The sequence below is a fragment of the Anser brachyrhynchus genome, assembly GCF_964034855.1.
Source record: "Anser brachyrhynchus genome assembly, chromosome: 11".
Taxonomy (NCBI): domain Eukaryota; kingdom Metazoa; phylum Chordata; class Aves; order Anseriformes; family Anatidae; genus Anser; species Anser brachyrhynchus.
Window position 1 is genome coordinate 11,747,252 of NC_137706.1, and position 21,909 is coordinate 11,769,160.

Below are 21,909 nucleotides of genomic sequence, written 5' to 3' on the forward strand. Positions count from 1 at the left end.
ACGTGGCTCTGTCCTTAAATTCACACAGAGGGAAATATGTATGTGCAAAACTTCCTTCTCCAGTAGTTATAACTAATAACCACTGTTAGTTTGTGACTAACTCAAGAAAAATGGTTTACCCTCTTGAGGCTTTCACTTACTGATGGACTGTAACTCACCACTCCTCTTAGAGGCCTTGCCTCTTATTTTTCATTTCTCCCTTGTTCTCTCTGTCATGGCCACATCTTCTCCTTTCTCCAATAATCTTTCTTATCTTTGTTCCGCTTTCTCGTGTGTGCTGGGCTCAAGACAGGCTCAGGCCCCTTGGGAAGGGGCGGAAGGGGGCTGCCCAACCGGTTCTTAAAAGCCTTCAGTGGAAGACATTGCACAACTTCCTTAGCTGGTAAATCACTGAGCTGCTTCAGCATACCTCCTTCCTGCAAATCACGCTGGTTCTTACATCTAGTGCACCGCAGTCCTTCTAGCAGTCGCAGCCTGGAAAACGCTTCTTTTCTGAAAGACTTTTAAGGGCAAACGGTGCCATTCCCTCAACCATTTGTTATGGGTCATGCTTTGCAGTCCACCCTCCTCCTCGTACTGCTCTCCCATGGCTCTGTATTTGTGCCCGCTCACCCCAAAAAGACTGAAGGGAGGTGAAACAGATTTGTCTCTGGAGACTTGGGGCAAGCCCGACCGTCTCCTTTGGTTTATGACGGCAGCGGTAGGTAACTAATGCCCAACACCTCGGAGCCGCTAGGCAGAAACCAGCTGCTGCGTGCCCTGAGCAGAGCAGAGCGCCCAGCTTCGACCCAAAACCGGGGCGGTCAGCGCCGGTTCCTCACCACAGCCCCCTTCGAGCCCTCCCGGGCTGAGGGAGGCCGCGGGCACCCCGGGCCTCCCGCGGCAGCGCCGCCCCGAGGCCGGGGCCAGCCGGCCTCACAGAGGGGCCGCGGCGTTCGGGCCGGCGGCTGCAGCCCCCAGCGGCCGCGGGGGACGGAAGAGGAAGTGGAGCCGCTCCGGGAGCCGGCGGCGCTGCGAGGCCCCGGCAGCGGCCGAGGAAGATGAGGGCTGCCGGGCTGCTGTGCGCCGCGCTGTGGGGCCTGCTGCTACCGCCGGTAAGGGGCCGCGCCGGGCCGGGAGAGCTGGGGAGGCGGCGGGGCCGGGCCGGGCGCTGCCAACCGGCCCTTCCTCCGCACGGTGCTGCGGGGGGCCTCCGGACCTGGCCCCGGCCCCTCAGCGCTCCGGGTCCGGTGTGTGTCGGGCCGAGGCGGTTGCAGCCCTCCCGAGCTGCCTGCCTTCAGCTGGGCCCCCCGCTCACCGGCCCCGGCCCGGCGTTGGGGGCTCGGGTGAGGAGCGCTCCCTGTGCTCCCTTTTTGGCAGGGGTGTCTAAATCAGGCTGCGGGTGGTGGGAGAGAGCTTGTGGTGTGCTTGTATCCTGGTTTTATGTTTGTTCGGTCGTCCTACGTGACGTTCTGGTTGTTTTATGGGGCGTCCTGGCAGCTTTTCCCCACATCCTGACGTGCGGTGCGTTGGGAGCCCGGTAGCTGCCCTTCTGCCTACTTGTCCCCTTCTGGCAGGGCAAATACGGAAGCCAAAAGCCTTCATAATCTGTTGAAGCCATGTAAAGGGTATGCCTCCATTAAGTACTGCTCCACTAAGGTGTCTGTTTTCTTTGTTTCTTGTTTTTTAATGTAATTTGTGCTTGTTTCGGTAAGGCAGGATCCAGAGTACTTCCCTGTGTAGGCAGTCACAGCTTGATATTCACAACAGCAAGTGTGGAGCACAATGTTTGTGTTTTTCTAGTTTTTTTTTTTTTAATCACCTTGAGAATCGCATTGGGCAAAGTAGCTTGTGTCCATCCCTGCAAAGTGCTTCCTTGCTGTTTGTGAGCCCCGCACAGCTCTCATCAGTTGTATTAGGGTTTTCTGAACAGTGCCTTTACTCCCTGACCCTAACCCAATGGTTTGTTGCTGCTGACAGAGGAAAGGACTTTTCCTGCCCGCCTGTAAAACTCCAGGCCCTGTGTCCTGCCATTTTTGCTCTACAAATGCTTCAACGGGCCGTTTCTAGCAGTGGTGAGCAGTTAGGTCAGCTCCTTGAGCCTCAAGATCAGTACCCTAAGAGTGACAAGGTGAGGGGATAGTACTGATGTGCGGGAAAGGAGCGCTGCTGTTGTCTGAGCACAGGTGCTGGTTCCCCTGGTCACGATGCCCCCAGGGAAGGAGTGTTTGTGTCACAGTGCCAATGGCAGAACTGCAAGATGCTGCTTGTGCTGTTCATGCCTCTTTTTTCTACCTTTTTACATTTCTCTGAGGTTCATGTTGTTACTTGCTACATACAAAATACCTTGTTCCTGTTCTGCACATTTGAGTTTCTTGTGTCTTATCTAGATGCTAAATGTGACAGATATTGTAAATACAGGCTTGGCTTGGTCACTCTCTCCCCTGGTTCCCATAACTTCACGTGTTCTACATGATGGGGTTACCACTACACTTGTAAATGGAACAGTCAGCCCAAGCTTAGACCCCTGCTGTGACAGGGGTATGTATTAGGAAAAATAAGGATTAAGAGTCACTGTGAGATGGTTTATTTTCTGTGAAAGATAAGGGGTTATACAAGAACAGTTTAAAGGTGGTAAAGGAAGGAGGGAAATGAGAAAACGACCTGTCAAAAACAGGATGAAATCTGTTTGAAGGTGAGGGGCCGTTGAGAATTGTCTGAACTTGAAAGTAAAAGTTGATACACCTTTAGTTAGAGACAGCTGTTATGCCTTTATTTCAGGTGTAAACATTTTTATGCTGGAACAAGTCAGCCTATGGACAGGCAATGTATCCCAGCAAGTAGCCCTTATCCATTGTGAAACAAGGAAACTAAAGTAATCGTAAAACACTAAAAGTTCAGTAGGATGCAATGTAACTTCAATAGGGATGTTCCAAATGAGGTGTAGCGTGTCATGTTTATTTCCCTGCCCATGGCAGCAGGGTTGGAACTAGATGATCTTTAAGGCCCTTTCCAACCTGAGCCATTCTATTTTATTTAACTTCTAAATGCTCTTCAGAGCAGCACCAGGGTAAACATCATGCTCTGGTATTCCCTCCCCCATCTTGTGAGCAAGAATTGTATTCTCCAATTCATCCCTAGAGCAGGGAAGCTTGCCAAACAAAACATGCGTATCAAATAAGCAAGTAATCACTTCTTTTAGACAGACTTGTGCTTGTGTAGCATTAACACTTCATTTTCTGGAGCACAGAAAATTCTTATTTTACTTCGTGGAACAGAAAGAGCTTTCAATGGATGGAAACGTCTAACAGGTTTTGCACCTGTTGGAAGTTTTTTGCTTTTAATTTGCCATTGGTTTATACTTTCTGATGAGTACATTTGAGAGGAAAGCTCGATAATTTTGTACTGGTCATAAATTACGGAACAATTTATTTTAGCTGACATCTGAAGAACTGTTGCATGTTAAACAGTTAATGTGCTCAGGCCCTCTGACACAGTTCTCCCAGCAGATGTTCACGCACTATGGCAAATATAATGGATTCCTCTGAAGAAGGTTTCTTGCTATTCAAACCAGGCAGACATAAACCTCAGAAACAATATCATCACATGTTTTTCTTTTCTTAGTAGGTCTCGCTTGCTGTAGAATGTTAGCCTGAGAAGAAATACTTCTATAGCATTCATTGATTAGCGTTGTACATCTGCCAAACATTTGGGATTTCAGCCCCCAGCCATGCCTGCTTTTAGCTTAGTATCTCAGTATTCTTTCAGACAAATCTGCAGTCTACAACACGATTTTTTTTCTTTCTTTTTTAATATATTGATACTTTCTGATGTTAAGGTCAGTCTCTTTCTCAAGAAAAAACAGTCAAAATGAGATTATCCAGCATTTTTCTTAAGGTGATGCTTGAGATACAAATGATGCTTATTTGTTTTCACTACTCTGCAGCTGTAACTACATCTAATCCTCAATCAGTTTGTTGATCCACATAGAAACTTGGCCTTTATTAATATATTAACACTGGGATAACTCATGTACTATACATTACTTTTATGTACTTACATATATAGTATAAAGCAATATATATAAGTAGTATACTGTAAGTGTATGTTAATTTCTTGTACTTACTATAAAATACATATACATTTTAAAACCTCTGTTAATTTTAGTAATTATGTTACCTGAGGGACTTTGAGAGTAATCTGATCAGACTACTTTCAGTGAGAGACCAGGATTTCTTTAGACAAATTCTTCTTAAAGTACAGTGATTGGTCTCTGTGCTTAAAATTATTTGATTAGCAACTATTCTGGGTATTGCCATGTAATACCTTTACTAGTAGGGGATATTCTAAATTCTGCAAACAAGCAAGGACTTTAATCTACTTTTCTATATCCTGTTTTAATGCCTTTCTATGTAAAATCATACATTTCTTTTGGAAGGTACAGGGTTCTGAATCTGACTAGCTCCTCACTAGTTTTCCATCCTGCTCCCCGGCTACCTATCTCTCATGGAATTACTCATTGTACAAGTAAATTAAATGTATGTATATCTTTTCTTCTAAAAGCTCTTTCTCTTTCCTAACAGCTTTTTAGAAGAAGACCTGTACGCTCACGGTCTAAACTTTGTTTAATTTGGAACACCTTGGTTTATTTCAGATAAATGCAGATGAGGGAATCCTGCATGCTTCTGGAAATGGTGTACCTCCAGTAACAAAGGATTACTGCATAGTTTACAATTCTAATTGGATCTCTCTTCCAAACAGCCTGAACAATGCTGTAAGTAGTTGAGAGTCATATTTTCTAAGAGAACTACAACACGAGATAAGTGTGGGTCAGCTATAACTGGTCTTCACTTGCTTTTGTGTTAAATTCATACTATACTGAATACTTAGCTCTTGCATCCTCCACCACCAAAAATGAAAGATCTCTGTGTACTAGAAGAAAGAGATCCATGTAGCGAATGTTTCTGTACTTTAAAAAGTCAGTTTTTAAGGTTTATAAAGATGCTATTCTGTCTGTGCTTAAAACCAGATTTAAATATGTTATTTTTTTTTTCTTTGGGTGTCAACAGTATATCCAAGTTTTAGATTTGGGAGTGAAATTTTTCTTTATTTGTTTATAAAAATGTTGTAAACTTGTGAAAGATTTCTTATATCAGTTTATCAGTTTGCTCTCCCATTTAATTGTCTTGTAACTTTTCTTATGTGGTGAAAGAGGAGATATTTCAGATGATCTTGGGTGTGAGGCAGAAACAAATCTTTTCTTTAGGCATTCTTCCTATAAACAGGAAATACTTCATGTTTGGAAGTGATCAAGGCAGCAGTATTTTTCTCATTTCTCCTCCTTCCCTTCTGTCATTCATTAGCAGGTTAACTCAATGCAAAACAGAATAAAAATAATTTGTCAGTCCAAACATCTTTGCTGTTTTATTTTGGCCACTGGGATGTCATGCCTAACTAAAGAAAACTGACAGGTTTAAAATCATTGTCCATCTTGAACTGAAACTTTTTTTTTAAGTAATACATTTTTAAGTTTGCCAACTGTTTCTGAACAAGTATTACACTTCAAAACTCTGGTTACATTATATCAGTTAGTGGTGTGTTTGTTTTATTTGTTTGTTGTTCCCCTGAAAAATCTGGAAATAACATAAACTAAATGCTGGATTCTCCAGAACTGTAGGCAGTGATTTTTCCTACATAGCCAGAGTTGTATGTTTGAATTACAACAACTGCTGTGAAACTGTGCTTAGAACAGCCAGATATTTCGGCTATATGGTGTTCTAAACATCCTTCAGTATTGTCGGCTGTAGAAACTGCTGCCCTGATTTTATATTTCTGAATCCATTATTCCCTTCTGTTATGCCTCTTTCTGGCAAACCTCCAATTAGGGATAGTCTTACAGATAAGTTTGCATCATCAGATTTGCTTCTTTCATACTTTCTGCTCCTCTTCTCTTTGCAGACTTTCAGGACTCTGGAAAACCTGACTTCTACAGTACTCTGCAATTCTTCTGAAGTTCCTTCTGGCTTAATGAAGGACAAAGCAGTTGTAGTAATGAGAGGAAACTGCACTTTTCTGGAGAAAGCAAGAATTGCTCAAAGATCAGGTGCTAAAATGCTGTTGATTGCCAGTAAAGCTAGGCTGGTAAGTTACAACCTATGATTTTCTTTTGTAGTGAAATAACATCCTATCTATTTGGTCCAAGTCGTTGTTGTGCAGAGATAGCTCAGAAGTCGCAGAAGCAGAGGACTACAGGAATGTGTGGGATTCCAGCATGAGGTAACCTTCCCCACTGAGCGCAGTGCTAGTGCTGCTGCTCTTCAAGGGACCAGAGGGGTCATTCTGAATTAGCTCTGTGCGATGCTGTGTTGCATCATCTAAAAGTATCCACAGCTGAACTGTATTTTTATACTGTTGCTTGTATCTTTAATCATTCTTATGAATGCAAATGCTTGTCATTGTCATCCCATAATTTCAGCAAACTCTGAACTCCTCATCATCTTAGATAATATTTTGTTTTAAACACATGACAAACGTAAACTATTTCATCCAAAGCTGGAAATAAAGAAGGTATGGAGATGCTACAGATACTTCTGCTTTTTTTGTTCTCTGTTACAGCTGCAAAATACAAATACAAATATTTGCAATTTCAGAATTTGTGTGATTATTGTGAAGCTATTTCCTATGTTTCTAAAACAAGTTTAAAAAGCAAGTTTTGTTTGTTCTATATAATACTGTAAGAGCACGGGACCTTCATGAATCCAGATGTAGTTAGGTCAAAACAGGTGATGTTACCACCACATCTGTCTTCGTTAACCCTTAGGAAAAGGTGGTGAACTAGCTCAATTTGTCTTCCTACAAATTCATTGAAATTTAAAGGATAATCTGCATCTGTTTGAGCTCAATATACTTACCACTGATACTTTCTCTTCTAGGCTCCTCCTTCAGATAACAAGACTGATTTTGAAAATGTGACTCTACCAGTTGCTCTTATAAGATACAATGACATTGTGGATATGCAGCTGGTAAGTAATATAATTTCAGCATGTTGCGGTTTGTATAGACTTAGGTTTTTGATCAAATAAATAATATTTAATATCAAATATGAATGTCTTCCTGTTTTGAATGGGCATAGATGAAGATTCACAGAAAGGGATGGGTATTAAATCATGGAAAGACTTCCTTCTTCAAGTCAATTTAAGAGAATGTTTAATTAGAACGCTAAGAATGGGAAACAATAATGGTGGGAGGGTAATCTTAGAAGTCTTCATCCCAAACAAGATAAGCACCCTTCCAGTAGACTTGTATAAAATTGCAGGTGCTTGGCAAATGTCAAGAGCTATAGGCTGAGAGGGCTATTCCTTTTGCACAGAAACTAGAATAGCTGAACTTGTATCAAGCGGCATGATATTTTGCAAGCAAGCAGTACTTTATCAGGTTGGATCTTGAGGATATTATATTTTTATTTTTGTTGTCTTTATAAGATCATAGTCTCTGTTTCTATAGCATGACAGCATCTGTTCTACACAAGTTAGGTGGTATAGTTTGGTTTTCTGCTGTTGAGTTCATGATGAGATGCCAAGTTTATGTCTTTAAAATCTGGCAGTTGTGGTATCTCCTGCGCTTGTATGGGGGTTTTGTTGTGGTTCGTTTTTTCTTCTTTTAGTTTCTTCTTTTAGTTTCTTTTCCTTGATGTGTAATAATAGGATACAGAATGTTGGAGAGAATTTTAAAGAAAACTATGTTTTCTTGGGTGTGGAGTTTTTCTTGGTGGTGGTTTGCTTTTTTGTTGTTTTGTTTGTGTATTTAGTGTTAAATAGCTTTGCTAGGCAGGAGTTGCACTGCACGTGTTTTTCAACGAATAGCAGAGGCTAGCAGTAACCTGTGTAGTCTTAGCTCCTTGGACTGAATTTGCAAGCTTGTTTCACCATTTCTGCTCTTAACCTTCAGAGCTGCCGTGGGAAGTTGGCTTAGGTAAGTATGTGAACTGAAACTGTCCTGAGATATCTGGGACTTTGGTTGTTTTCTCCTTTTTTTAATTTTTCCATTAGAGTTTGGTTCTTGTAGAGCATTGATGTGACTTGAAGGTTTGTGGTAACACTCCTCAGTCTGCCATAATCACTGATGAATACTGTGTTTTGGTTTAGGTTGTCCTCTTTCTTGAAATTTGTTCAAGAAAACAAGCGTTGTGTGCTTAGCTGAGTGATTTTCATATATGCCCTGCTAACGTGGGTGGCAATTAGGGCAAGCTTAGATCCCTGATTTGTTCTAAAACTTCTCTGCATCACTTGATTGGCTAGTGTGGTTTAGAGTGGTATCACATAGAATCGCTTCTGTGCAGCAACAATGATTCACCAAATAACTTTGCTAGTAGACAGATATGCCAGGTGATGTCTCATACTGCTGTTGAATTGAGGGGGGAAAAATCATTTTTGTCTTAAAGAAACTGTCCTCATAAAAGTAGTAAGAGACAAAGCCTCGCCTACAAGTGATCCTTTCCTAGTTCTGGTGTATTTTTTTGCCATGGTTTTGTCATGTTACTGGCAGTAGCTGTTAGGAATGATATGTGCTGCTTAGAAGCTGGCAACCATAGTATTCTTCCTAGTACAGCTGTATATTACATTTTAACGCTCTTTATGGCTTCCAATTCTCTCTTCTTAATTAGAAGAGAGAGACAGCACAGTCTGAGGGGAGCTAGTTGGTATAAGCATTCTTTTTACTGTTTCTTAAAATTAATTTCTGTTAGCTTTCACCGTTTGAATCGGGTTTATGAGGAATCTTGACAGTGTTAGGGGCCTTCTAGGAATTGAGCTGCTCTCTTGCTGAGCTGTTACCTGATGGGCTGTATTTGATTATAGTGCTCTCTGTGGTAGCAGCTGAGATTTCAGAAGATTTCAGAAGTTTTCAGTGAAGAGCGGAACAAAATGAAATAATTGTTCTCGATTCTAATGTGAATTTTGCTTTATTAGATTCATGGAATTGAAAGGAGAAACTGGGATTAGATGTATTGGAGTTGAATACTAAAAATGTATAAGCCATTAGGTTTTTTTTCCTTTTGTTTTCCACATACAGGATACTGTAATTTGTTTTTTGTTTGTTTGTTTTGCCTTTATCTAATGTTATATATCACTTCATACAATGGTAGTGTTTCACCAACACTTAAATTTTCTTTCATGTCTTCTAAAATGTGATTATCTGAACTGCTGTAACTTGAGGCAAATGAATGATTGACTTCTTTAGACTGCAGTAAGGTTAATTCTGTAATTAGATAATTCAGATGCTGAAACGAATCTGCTGTCTTCACATATGGCCCATGTATTCCACTACACTACTCAGCTTCCTATTCAGTCTCACCACTGCCAATTTGATCTTTCTGTAGCCAAACTTGCCCGATGTGTTCATCTCTTCTTCTGTTTGTATCCCACATGCAGGCTGTTAATAAATCTGTTCTTCTACCACATCTCTGAAGTCTGTTTTCACTGCAGTGTTGCTTTAGGTGCCTTGACTTCAACAACAGCTAACCTTTCTCATTTTCTGTCAAATTATCATCCTTTCTTTGTTTAAATCTCACCTTTCAGTCACGCTGAAGCATTTAAGTTACGTGAAATTGCTTTCTTTTATTTTTGAATCCATCTCAAGTTGTTTGTGAAAGTTATTATTTTTAAATCTTTCTGCCACCATGAGTTTTTACTGTGTCCTGACTGAAGCATCTTGCGTTTATCTGCACTGTGAGTTTTGTGGCCTCAATAGCTAGAGGCAGACCTCTACTCATATCTCAGTGGACCTGTGAGTCTGTATTTCAAGGTAATTGACTCCAGGTATGTTCTCCTACAGAACCTAAGTCTTTGGCAGCACGTGGTATATTTGTGGGATAAAAAGCATTTGGGTTAGGGGTAGGTACAACTTCTCAGAAGCATTGAAAGATTGCAAAGAAGTACCATTTTGCCTTGTGGTATCCATATTTACCACAGCAATAGTAATAAGGCTGCTTTCTAACCTGATTATCCGGGAGGGTGGCATGGTAAACACTGCTTCTTTACAATGACCAAGACAAGAATATGGGATATGTTATGCATTAAGTTGAAAATTTCCTTGTTCCATCGTGTAGGGTTAAGAGGAGGAAATCATGTTGTGTACCTTGTTGGAAAATAAGCAGTATAATTTCTTTCTTGTCTTTATGAAGTAATTTGTATGTTCTTTTTCAGACTCTCGGAAATGACATTAATGTGACTCTATATTCACCGCCTTTGCCAGAGTTTGATTGCAGTATGGTTGTCATCTTCCTAATTGCTGTGTTCACTGTGGCACTAGGAGGCTACTGGAGTGGAGTAGCAGAACTGTAAGTCTGCACAACAGAACTGCTTATATTATGTGGACTACAAGTTTTGTGAAATCTCTAGTTATGATTAGTAAGACGATTTTTTTTAGGGTGCTAGTTAAAGAATTATAAGATCGAAGTGCAACTAGATGCTTAAGCTTCTTGATCATCTATGTAACCTTTAAGAAATAACAAAACTGTTGTTACCTAAACTTCTTAGAGTTTTCTGCTTAAAATAATGAGTCTTTGATAACAGTATTTCTGGATGAGAAGAGTCTGAAGACTGGTTTGACAGGCATGCGAGAAAACATAACGTAATGTACTCTTCCCTTTCTGCTTTCCTGGTGTCTTCCTCTGCTGTATCTCTCAGTAGGTCTTCAGGGAACCCTAACCAGTAGGTTTTAAAAGTCCTTGAGTGATAATGCAGCTCTTGGCAGGATGAGTGAGAGTTAACGTTGTGACATTGTAATATTCCAATATCCGTGACAAAATATCATGCATTTTAGTGACACCTTTAAAATCCGGTGATCTAGGAGGTACAACTGTATATGCTGTCTGCACTGGCGACCTGTACAAGTGCCTTGTCCCAGCTGGCTGAGCAGCACCCTGGAGGATGTCTGTCCTGTCACAGCCCTGTCACTGGCAGCACTGGGGAACACAGTTGGGTTGTGTCTGGGTGGCTCCAGCCAAAGTCCAGTCAGGCTTATCTGCCTCAGCTGTGTGTGTTATCTGGCAGCAGAGCTGGGGCAGTAGCAGCTCTGGGACTAGGCAGGGGAAATGAGACACAAGGGTGTGTGTGGTATAGCTTGTGGCAAATGCAAGGAAACAAGCAGGTGAGAGAGGTTTCTGCACAGTGTTGGGAGAGTGTGCAGCTTTGTTTAGTGAAGTGAAGCACACTAGGTTCACAGAACTGGTTTTAGTCTGGGGTTGAACTGGTTGTAGCTGGTCTTTCAGAGCATGGTATTATCCTGCAGCATTTCTTGGATGTCTGTGCACACGCAATGGGCCAGTCAGTGTGCTTTACTACCTAAATCTCCTGTTCTCTGTTGTAGTGCTTTGTTCCCCACAACAGCAGGGAGTGGATTGTATGTGATAACTGTGTCTTCCTCTTTCCCACTAGTTGTTATGCAAATATTAAGGCTTTTTTTTTTTTTAGAGATTAAAGAAATAGAAGGGGGGATTCTTTTTTAAAGGTTAGATGTGATTATGCTTCTTTTTTACCCTACAGTGCTTCAGGGTGTGGCTGCACTGAATGCTAAAATAACAAAATGTGATGCTGTCTCCCATATTGGGGAAAAAAATCCTAGATGTAATTACATTAAATTTGTTAGAAGTGCACTTTCATAAGTCTAGGGTGAGTTTTTTTTTTTTTAAGCTGATTATTCAAAGCATGTTCTCTGAGAAGGTGATTCATCTAACAAAGTGTCTTGTTCCTATGGGCTTTTTTCTTTTGAAGGTAGTTGTTTCAGTGCTGAATTCAGCATTTTGTAGGTAGGCCCTGGGGTTTGTCAGGAACACGCTATCTGATGGGCAAGTTTCACTAGTGCCTGTACTAAAGAGTAGTAGGGCTGCCTGCTCAAAGAACAGAGTAAAACATAACAATTTGGCTCCTGATTTTGCATGGTGTGGTATAAATACGGAGTATGTAAGCACAGAAATCTTACTTCCGGTGGAAAATGTAAAACGTCTCGTTTAACACACACACACACGTTCATTTACTCTGTAATTATGGGGTATAAAGGTAGAAGAATTAGTCATTAGCTAGTTTCATTCTGCTAACACGAGGTGTTTTTGCAGATGCTTAGTGTTATATAATTGAGGTTTTAAACACATGGATTTTAATTTTTTGCAGAGATTGACTACATTTAGCCCAAGATACTTTGTAGTCAGAGGTGATGTGCTAATAAAGCTGAGTGCACGCATCCTGAAAAGGAGGTTAAGAGTTTTTATATTGGACAGCTTTTCCTCACGCCGATCAGGATTTTGATTTGGAATTCTCATTAAAGTTGGCAATCCCTGTACTGTTGGAAAGGAGGGCAGTTAAGAATCTTTTCCTTGTGATCTATGCTAAGCTAGAAGTGTGCATCTCCATCAAAAAAGCGGAGAGAAACTCAAACAAAAAAGCATACCGCTTTTTCTGAAAAGCTTGAATTCTGATAATAATAAGAGTTAGACCTAAATGCTGTTGGTCAAAATGATTTGTAATCAAAAACTCTGATCATAGTAAAAGTTTTCCATAATCTCTCATTTGAAGTAAGTGTGTCATTTTCCTAATACAGTGAGAATTTGAAAGCAACAGCAAGTCCTGGGGAGAGAGAAACAAGACGGAAAAAGGAAGAAAATGTTACTTTCACTCCTCTAACTGTTATCTTGTTCGTCGTCATCTGTTGTGTAATGCTGGTCTTACTTTATTTCTTCTACAAGTGGCTAGGTAAGAAAGAAAGGATAATCTCATTTGACTTATTTTTCTGCATGATTTTAACTGTCTAAGTCTGAAAAGCTAGATTTCTAAACTAAAATTAATGTAACTTTGTTAATTGTACTGTACATCTGTGAGTAGAGGGTTGAAAAGATGTAGCTGCTAATTAAAAAAGAAGGAAGAAGCTTTCTTCTAGTGCCTTAGAGTCTGCCTGGATGGTGCTTATTCTGAGTGAAGTAATGTAGAGGAGAGGTAACTGGTGACTGCCGAGGAAAAAAAACAAAACCCACAAACAATAGTATATGATATATGCTGATGTTTTTGGGAGGGTGACAATGGCACTTTTATAGTCTTTAGAGTAAAAGATTTTTTGGGGTATAGCAACGTTGACCTTGAGGTTGTGGTTGCAGTGCCCTAATTGAAGTATCAAGCTAAATGGCATTCCTGTAATGGAATAAACTGAGGCGTACTAGCAATAAGGCAATTTCTTGAATGATGCAATTCCAGTAAAACGTAGTTTCCAAACTGTTGATTTTTTTTCCTCCTGCCCTCAAATTATGCAACTAGAAAGCATGTACTGTTTTAAATCACACTTTCTAGTGTGAACAATGTGTCTTTCATTTTGAAAGCTTCCGAAATTCACTGTTTCCAATAATTTGTTACCAGGTTACCCTCCTTCTTCTGCAGAAGAAACTTCACCATGCTGACTTCTGATTTTGTTTACATTTGGTTATCTTGATTCTATGGGCATTGCTGCCTTGGCTAAACTTGTCACAATAAAAGACTGATGAATCTTTTAATTTGATTAAAAGGTTTAGCTTAAAAATTTCCTGTTTACTCCTAGTTTCAGGTGAATTTTAGGAAGAAGTCATGAAAAAGGTCTCTTAAAGGAGAAAGGGAGAGGGGACTGGAGTGAAGAATGAGGTCTCTTAAAGGAGGGGAAATGGAAAGGAATAATAAATCAGTTGGGGACAGGCAGAAATGTGAAGGGTTCAAAGCAAATATGTAACAGATTTTTGTGAAGAAGCCTTAGTGTCTGCACTTTGAAGCAGACACAAGCTGTTCCCATGATATGATAAGCTGTCCTAGGGAAAATTCTGCATTTAATTAAAACCAAACAACAATAAAACCCCACTACATTGTTGTGACTACTATAGTGTGTGAATGAGTCCTAATATCAATACTTGGACATAGCATCGAGTAGTCAGTAAAGCTAGAAAACTTCCCTTGCTGCCAGCTTCTCTGTGTAGACTAAATGCCAGATGTTTATAGATTTCTAGGGTTCCTTGCATATTTTGTGTCTAAACTTAAATAACAACTTAAGGTTTGGGCTGTTTTCTTGTTTTTATTTTGTTGTTGCTGGTATGATGCCTTTCTGGCAGCTGGAATGAATTCTGAGCAGGTCCGTGTTAACATAAAACTCAAAATCTGAAAGTACTACTCATAGTAAACCAGAGAGTGTGGAGGAAAAGCAAATAGTTTTTAAAAAAATCCAGACACTCCCTCAGGTTTTCTCGCTTTTATTGGTTCCATTGCTATCCCGAGTTCCCTTACAAACGTGCTTAACCTTTTATAACTTTACAAATGAAAAAGTATTAAAAGGGTATGATCTTTAAAGAAATCGCAATGGCCTAGTAATTTAACACCTTGCAGTGCTACAACAGAACTATCTTGGATGTACAAACCAGAATTTCCCCAAGCATGGATAAACTTTTGTTACAAATATACCATAATCATGGTCTTTAAAGCAGAACACCACTAGTGACACAATTGTGCATTTTTCTGCATTGATTGTGCATTTTTTTGTTGCCTTACTAGAGGTGCTAAATGCATTTGCTTAAAGCAGTATTTATTTATATATATAATTATTTTTATATAATTATTTATATATATAATTATTTAAACTTACTTCACAACCTGTGGCTCAATTCTGTAACTGAAGTACCAGAGGGGGTGTTACCAGCAAAAAGCTGCGGTGCTGTGGGGGAGAGAATCAGAAGGGCAAAAGTGAGAAAACTCATGGGTTGAGATGGGGACACTTTAATAGGTAAAGCAAAAGCTGTGTGCAGAAGCAAAGCAAAATGAGGAGTTGGAACATTGCTTCCCAGCGGAAGGGCAGGTGTTTGGCTACTTCCAGGAAAGCAGGGCTTCCTCATGTATAACGGTTATTTGGAAAGACAGACAACATTACTCCAAATGTCCTGGGGACTTCCTGTACACCCTCAGCATATTTGCAGGTGGGCAGCAGTGTGTTATCAATGCTGCCTTGGTCACCAATCCAAAACATAGCACTGTATGAGATGCTATGGAGAAAATTAACTCTATGCCAGCCAAAACCAGTACACCTGTCTCGCTTATTTTTCAATAAATTCCCTGTAGGTGTTAAGAGTCAATTTCTAGCCAGACCTTTGTTACAATAAAACAAAAACAAAAAACATGTAAACAACTGTTTTTATTGTCCACCTGTATTTCAGGGTGCTTAGAATATGCAGTATACCCTAAGTTGGAACACAAAGTATAAAGTCTCTTCCCACGCAGGTGGTTCCTAGCTAAACAGAAATTTTGGAAGGGGTAGGTAGGGTGTATAGTATCTTAAAATGCTACTTAAATCATCAGTCAGAGCTAGAGGTTGCTGAAATTTTTATTCGTTAGCAGACAAGATGACTACAGAGAAAATTTGAAGTGAGGAGTATTATCAGTAATTGAGAAAGCTGGCAGTTGTAAAAGAGCACTTCAGTTTTAGGCATAAACAAAGAAAAATATATGAAGGCAGTATCAGACATCACCTTTCTCCTTAAAGAAAGGAAAAAGAGTGCTTTTAAGAGAACTCTTCTCATGGAAGAGACATTTCAGAATCTAGCACTATGCAGTAATCTGTGACTGGGGTCTCCAATGGCGGTGTACCAAGCAGCACTATAGCTGTAAACAGTTTATATCACATGTACATCCTTGTGTTTGATACCTGTTTGCTGTATTTGCTCCTGTTGTATTTTGTCACTGATTCCTACCACCCATTCTTTTTATCTAGTGTATGTTATAATATCAGTCTTCTGTCTGGCATCTGCAACGAGCCTGTACAACTGTCTTGCTGCACTAATCGGAGAAATACCGTTTGGGCAGTGCAGGTATTGGACACCTTTCAATTCTTACAAGGTTTCTTTTGGGTATTTTCTTGCTGCTACTAGAGGTAGTGTGAAAACATGAGTGTAGTTTAAGTCTGCAGTTGGACGAATAATGCCACCCACTTGAGTCCTGATGAAACAAAGGAGCGGGAGAGAGGGGTCTCCAGGGGAGAACGCCTTGTCAGCTTAAGGACCTGTGACAGCACAGGCATGTATTTTGGCTGTTTTAGGCTTTCTTTTTAATTAAATTATTTTCCTTTTAGGATTACGTGTTGCAACAAAAATATTGAAGTGAGGCTTATCTTTCTGGCTGCATTCTGCATAGCAGCAGCTGTTGTTTGGGCAGTATTTCGGAACGAAGATAGGTAAGTGATACATTCTAACTTGAAAGGGTAATATGAATAAAGGTCCTCAAAAACCCTTCTCATCTTGTAACTCTTTCTGGCACATGGCATCCTTCTAAATTCCAGTGCCTATTTAAAAAAAAAAGTCATAAGTATTTATGAAGCTTAATAAGTATGGGAATAATAGAGAACAAAGCTATACAAATGAACTGTGTGGTAATTTGGAGCTGCAAAAAATTTTGAAGATGAGGAAGAACTAGCTTGATTGCTAACGATCACCATAGTGGAAAAAAGTGCAGAATTGGTAATATAAGCAAGAGACCCTAAATAAGTATTACAGTAAAATCCTAAGAAGCATCATGAGCCACACGGTAAGCAGGGCTTCCAGTCAACAACACGTGTTGAGCAAGTGAGCAGTCATACAGGGGAATGGCAAGACCCTGCTGTAGCCTCTGCTGTACTCATTTTCTCTGTGCCATACCAACAAAGAACAGTTACCGATTTATGATCAGAGGCTAGTGAAAATTGTTGATCTTGAAACTAGTGTTTTTGTGGTTTTGGTAGCAATACTTACAAAAAAAAAAAACAAACCACACACACCTTGTTTTCGATTCCCTTTTGCAATTCTGCTACCTTCAGAAAAATCTAAAAAAATCTTTATACTTAAATACCAGCAGTAAGTTGGACAATGTGTAAAAGTGTGTTCTTATTTTTAGGTGGGCTTGGATTTTGCAAGATATTTTGGGAGTTGCTTTCTGCCTAAACTTCATTAAAACACTGAAAATGCCCAACTTTAAGGTACTGTAAATTGCATATTTTAAAGTATTTCAATGCCACATGTATAAGTTTAGCATCAGGAAGTAAGTTTTTAATGCTCAAGAAGTATTGGAAAACAATAAATTTGCACAAATTTTAATTATAATAGTTATTTAAAAAAATGTTCCAATGTTATGCTGGAATAAAAACATTGGTGAGGTGTGGGATTTTTCTTTTTTTTTTTCTTTCTGATTCTTTCTTTATTTTTTAATGTGGTGATACAGTAAGTGTACCAGAGTCTAATTATGCAGTCTTTGAAAACCTGTGGCATTTTTCTTCTCTCTCTCCTCTCCAGTCCTGTGTGATACTCCTAGGCCTTCTCCTTCTATATGATGTGTTTTTTGTCTTCATAACACCATTTATCACGAAGGTATGTCCATGAATTTATCTTGAAAATCAAAATGATGTCTGGTTATTGTGGCAGCATTTTTGTCAAACAGATGAGTGTTTTTTCAGTATTCTCTATGCAGAAATGCTAACTTCCTTTTCTTTTTTCCTGTTCAAGGCAGCAGTGGTCTAAATTTCTGTCTTGTATGGACCGTAGATTATAATGCTTGCATAGGTGTGATAAATTTTGTTAAATGACCCAGTCTCCAGCAGTCTTATGGCCAGAAATATCCTGTCCCCAGTTGTGTTGACAGGGTGATGACGAGAAATGACAGTTCCCTAATTTTCTTTCTCCTTTTGCTTTCAACATCCTTTTATGGAACACTCTCTAGTACTTTCTTGCAGTGCTGATTTGCAGTGTAGTATGAACTATATGCAAACATACTTTCTTCTATTTGGAAGCAGAAAGCTCACGTTAGAAAAAACTGATACATTTTTATCTAAACACCCAGCTACACCTGGTGGGTTCATTTTATTTTTTCGTGCATGTGTGTTTTGTTTTTGTTAGTCATTTTAGACTGGACTACATGTTTTAAATGTAAAACAATACTGTATAACACTATTATATTAATGTATTCCTTTTGACATTTGGGATTTTTCCAATCCTGAATTGTACGATGAGGTGCAAGAAGTTTTTGTAGATGTAGTATGAATGTTTTGATATATTAAACCATTAACTTTAGAAAAATAAATTTAATTTCAGAATGGGGCAAGTATAATGGTTGAAGTTGCAGCTGGTCCCTTTGGAAACAGTGAAAAGGTATGAATAGTTGTTTTAATATGTGCAACATAATAATACTGACATTTTGTAGCTAATTCATAGCGTGCTTTTCAGCATAACTTTCTCACAAAATATAGCCAGCTTTTGCTATTTTCTTTTAAGTATTAAATACCTTTTGACTTGGGTTTGATCCTAGAATGATGGAAACTTGGTGGAAGTCCCTACTGAACGCTCAGCTCCCCATGAGAAAGTAAGGATTGTATTTCAGATACTGGATTTTTAAATCATTCCCTCTGAAAAGACTATTCTTTTGGGGAAAACCTGACTATCCAAATTTCTCTGCAGGGCCTGGATATCAATACTGTATAGTTAGGATAATAATCCAGACTTGCTATTCTCATTGTATGGTTAAAAATAACTTAAGACAACATTTGGCGTGTACATGTTATTTGTAAATCTGAAATTCTAATTTGCATATTGCCTTAAGCTTTATCCACTCTCTGTGATGGTTTCTGGTTTTTTACTTTAGGTTCTACCTATTTCGAAGTCATGAGTTATGATAAATTAATGATACTTAAACTGTTTATTCATTTTAAAAAAATCCAAAACACCAGGATGCTTTAAATTAGATTTATGTGGGCTTGTGAAATACTGTTTTACAGTTACCTGTGGTTATTAGAGTGCCTAGACTTGAATACTCTGCAGCGACATTGTGTGACATGCCATTTTCATTGTTGGGTTTTGGAGACATTATTGTCCCAGGTGAGCAGATGTCTTTGGCAATTGTAATTTACGATTAAATATTTTTTTAGTTTTGATTCTCAACTCACTTATAAGGGGGATTATTCTGCAAAGCATTTGCTAAATCAAATGCAGCAGTTTGTGTTGATTTCTTAGTGTAGAATACAAGAAAAGCCAGAGTATAAGAAAGCTTGGTGTGTTACAGTCTACTTAAATGATGAATTTTGTTTTGCTTTTCTTTAGTGTTGTGTTTTGTGCAAATACAAGTCCCACAGATAAATCCAGTTGTCAGTATTAGTGAAATCTTATTAAAATCTCACAGAAAGCAAGTATTTTGTGACTCAGCATTTTTGTGTCATAGACTACGAAATTAGAGGCGAGGTCATGGAAAATGTTTTGTCAAATTTTTCTACCTTAGAAGAGCTGAATTTTGCCATAGCTGAACTTGGAGTGCTGGGCAAATTACTTAAGCCCAAAGCTCCATCTCGTGACAAGACTACTCTCCCTTTTCTTGTGATCTGTAGTGAGGCAAAATTACTGACTGTTACGAGTGAGCATTAAAATCCTATTGAAGTATTAAAACTAGGTGTTACTTTTCTGTATTAGTGCCTTCAAAATTGAAAGTAGCACAAAATTCTTAGCTTGCTTAAAACAAACAAACAGAACTTTCTAATACCACCCTTGCTAGCATATTTGCATTGTGGTTTTGATTTTCAGTACTTACTGTAGGATTTCTGAAACTGGTTCTTGGCTTTCCAGAAAAGAATTGAGAAGGAGATAATGCACAGTAATGGGAAGTCTTAGTATAATTTCTTTTTATGCTGCTTTGATTTGGAGGACTGGGTAGAAAAGAACTCATGGGAACACATTTCATTAAACCATTTTTTTCCTTTGTTCAAGGGCTTCTCGTTGCCTATTGTCGAAGATTTGATGTTCAAACAAGCTCTTCTTCTGTATACTACATTTCCTGTACAATAGGTAAATCGTGATTTTTTTTTCCGCGATTTTAATCTTCATCCCGATTTTTTTTTTATAATGGCAGAACTAGATAGTTTTCTCCAGGTAAATGTTCAGTGTTGTTAAGAATCTCTTTATAATCTTCTTAATGTGCCTGCTCATACTTCAAGTGAGTGTTCTTTATGGTAGTCAGTTGCTTTTAGAAAGCTTGCAAATACATAGTAACCTATTGTCCTTCCTTACTTCAATTAGATCAGCAAGGTACATACTAATTAAAGAAAAGTTTTTCTGGCTTACTACAATATTGATTTTATTTAAAAATATACTTGCTCTTGATCGTGTTTTATAGCTTATGCTGTTGGTATGGTGCTGACTTTCATTGTTCTGGCATTAATGAAGATGGGACAACCTGCCCTTCTCTATCTTGTACCGTGTACACTCATTACTAGCTCTCTTGTTGCTTGGAGACGCAAAGAGATGAAGAAGTTTTGGAAAGGAAGCAGTTATCAGGTAGGTTGGATGTCCTGAATATTTTATTGTTGGTAATTACTTTCCGTACGTGCTTCTGTAAGTACTTGGTAATACCAGCAATCCATTTTTTCCTCTAGTTTTAATGTTGATTAGTCTTCAAGAAAGAATAATCAGAACGTCTTGACTCTTAGAAAATCTTAGCCTAGTAGCTGATGTAGCAAAATGAAGCTTAAGGAACCTGAAATATCTGGTTCAGTAATCATGGAAGAAGGTTATTTCTTCTGATTTTTTTTCTTTTAAATGTGTTTTGTGTGTATTTTAACAGTGCTTATCTATCATCTTTATGTGGTATATAACATCTGAATTGCAGATGTGATTCCAATCTGCAGTAGTAGTCCTGTATTAAGAGTCAGTTCAAAAGTTAGTGATGGACTAGAATTTTAGAGACTAGTTTCTGTGCATCACTGGTGTCTTACATTGTCAGGATGATATGGAGCATTCAGCAAAAAGATATTGGGTGCTTATATAACTGTTTCCTAGCATGCACGTAAACACCACATTCAGGTATTCTGCAGTTCCCCTTTGGTCATCTCTAGCACTACCCAGGAGCTGTAGTACTTAAAATCCCACCAACCATCTGCCTCCACCTGTTGACATGAGTACCTTCCTCCTGATCTTGCCGTAGCTGTGGTAACTGTATGAGTTAGCCCCTGTGAGCTGGCATTTACTGTAAGACAGGCAAACTTCAACATTACTCTATATTTATTATTAGAGACCTGAAGTCCAATATTGAGTTCAGAAATTATCTCCTGTGTCTAGGCTGTGTTGAACTCAGCTCAGAGAATGGATAGGGTTTATTGTCAAAGTTGATGGTGAAAAGGAGCAGCTTTTGCTTTTATTCAACTTCTGGATTACAAAGCTAAGGCATACAGTGGAAGCCAGATGGTGGTAATTTCTGTAAATGTAAAACTGCAGTCCTGCAGCTCCTAAAACATTACAAATTAAACATTGCGTTTTGTTGATGTAACTGATATTCTGCACCTGCTTAAGCTGAAGCCCAAGTCTCAAATTGCTTGGGAGAAGATCTTTAACTAATACCCTGTTTCTTTGTCAACAAAAAGAAGTCTTCTCCTTTCATAGAAGCAAATAGATGTATTTCTCTGTAGGTCAGAATTATTTTGGTTTACCATGCATTTGTATATAAATCAGTGACTGCTATTCTGAAATAAATTGTTACATATCAAAATTCAGTAACTCTGGGACTGTTGGAGAAAAAAGCTTCACTATTTATTTTCCTCATGAGTTCTGAGTAAGATTGGCCTAAGTAAACCTGGCAAGTCTCTTAAGCAACAAAAATTTCGTGCACTTCTCATAGTAAAACTCATACTTGGAAGAATTATGTTGCCGTAGTAGTTATTTCATTCCCTTTCAGTGGGTTTCTTGAAGGATTAAAACTGTTCTGAATTTGAGCTTGTTTTGAGGTCAGATGATCACATTCCTGGCACAATTCATTATGTTGATTTCCACCCCCTCTACACCACTCCTGAGTTAGACTTGTCTGTGATTGGACACCTTTGTATAACTTATAGAAAAACAGGAGTTTTACTAAAACTTTCTGATGAGCTTTTCTATATTTT

At 39.0% G+C, this 21,909-nt stretch overlaps 1 protein-coding gene across 5 annotated transcripts in view; it reads left to right on the top strand.

Annotated features, from left to right (window-relative positions):
- The first annotated feature begins 807 nt into the window (after window positions 1–807).
- SPPL2A (signal peptide peptidase like 2A) overlaps window positions 808–21,909 on the top strand; it is a 28,817-nt gene continuing 7,715 nt past the window's right edge. Inside the window, exons 1-15 of one of the 5 annotated variants that reach the window (XM_080607601.1) lie at window positions 808–1,094; window positions 4,634–4,753; window positions 5,938–6,120; window positions 6,912–7,001; window positions 10,182–10,315; window positions 12,574–12,725; window positions 15,742–15,838; window positions 16,099–16,200; window positions 16,896–16,977; window positions 17,291–17,365; window positions 18,086–18,142; window positions 18,300–18,353; window positions 18,766–18,865; window positions 19,745–19,822; window positions 20,151–20,311. In XM_080607601.1, the coding sequence (XP_080463727.1) occupies window positions 1,041–1,094; window positions 4,634–4,753; window positions 5,938–6,120; window positions 6,912–7,001; window positions 10,182–10,315; window positions 12,574–12,725; window positions 15,742–15,838; window positions 16,099–16,200; window positions 16,896–16,977; window positions 17,291–17,365; window positions 18,086–18,142; window positions 18,300–18,353; window positions 18,766–18,865; window positions 19,745–19,822; window positions 20,151–20,311 (1,539 nt within the window). In that variant the 5' untranslated portion in view covers window positions 808–1,040. The remainder of the gene's footprint in view (window positions 1,095–4,633; window positions 4,754–5,937; window positions 6,121–6,911; window positions 7,002–10,181; window positions 10,316–12,573; window positions 12,726–15,741; window positions 15,839–16,098; window positions 16,201–16,895; window positions 16,978–17,290; window positions 17,366–18,085; window positions 18,143–18,299; window positions 18,354–18,765; window positions 18,866–19,744; window positions 19,823–20,150; window positions 20,312–21,909) is intronic. The other 4 variants (XM_080607600.1, XM_080607599.1, XM_080607603.1 and 1 more) reach the window with 4 other exon arrangements.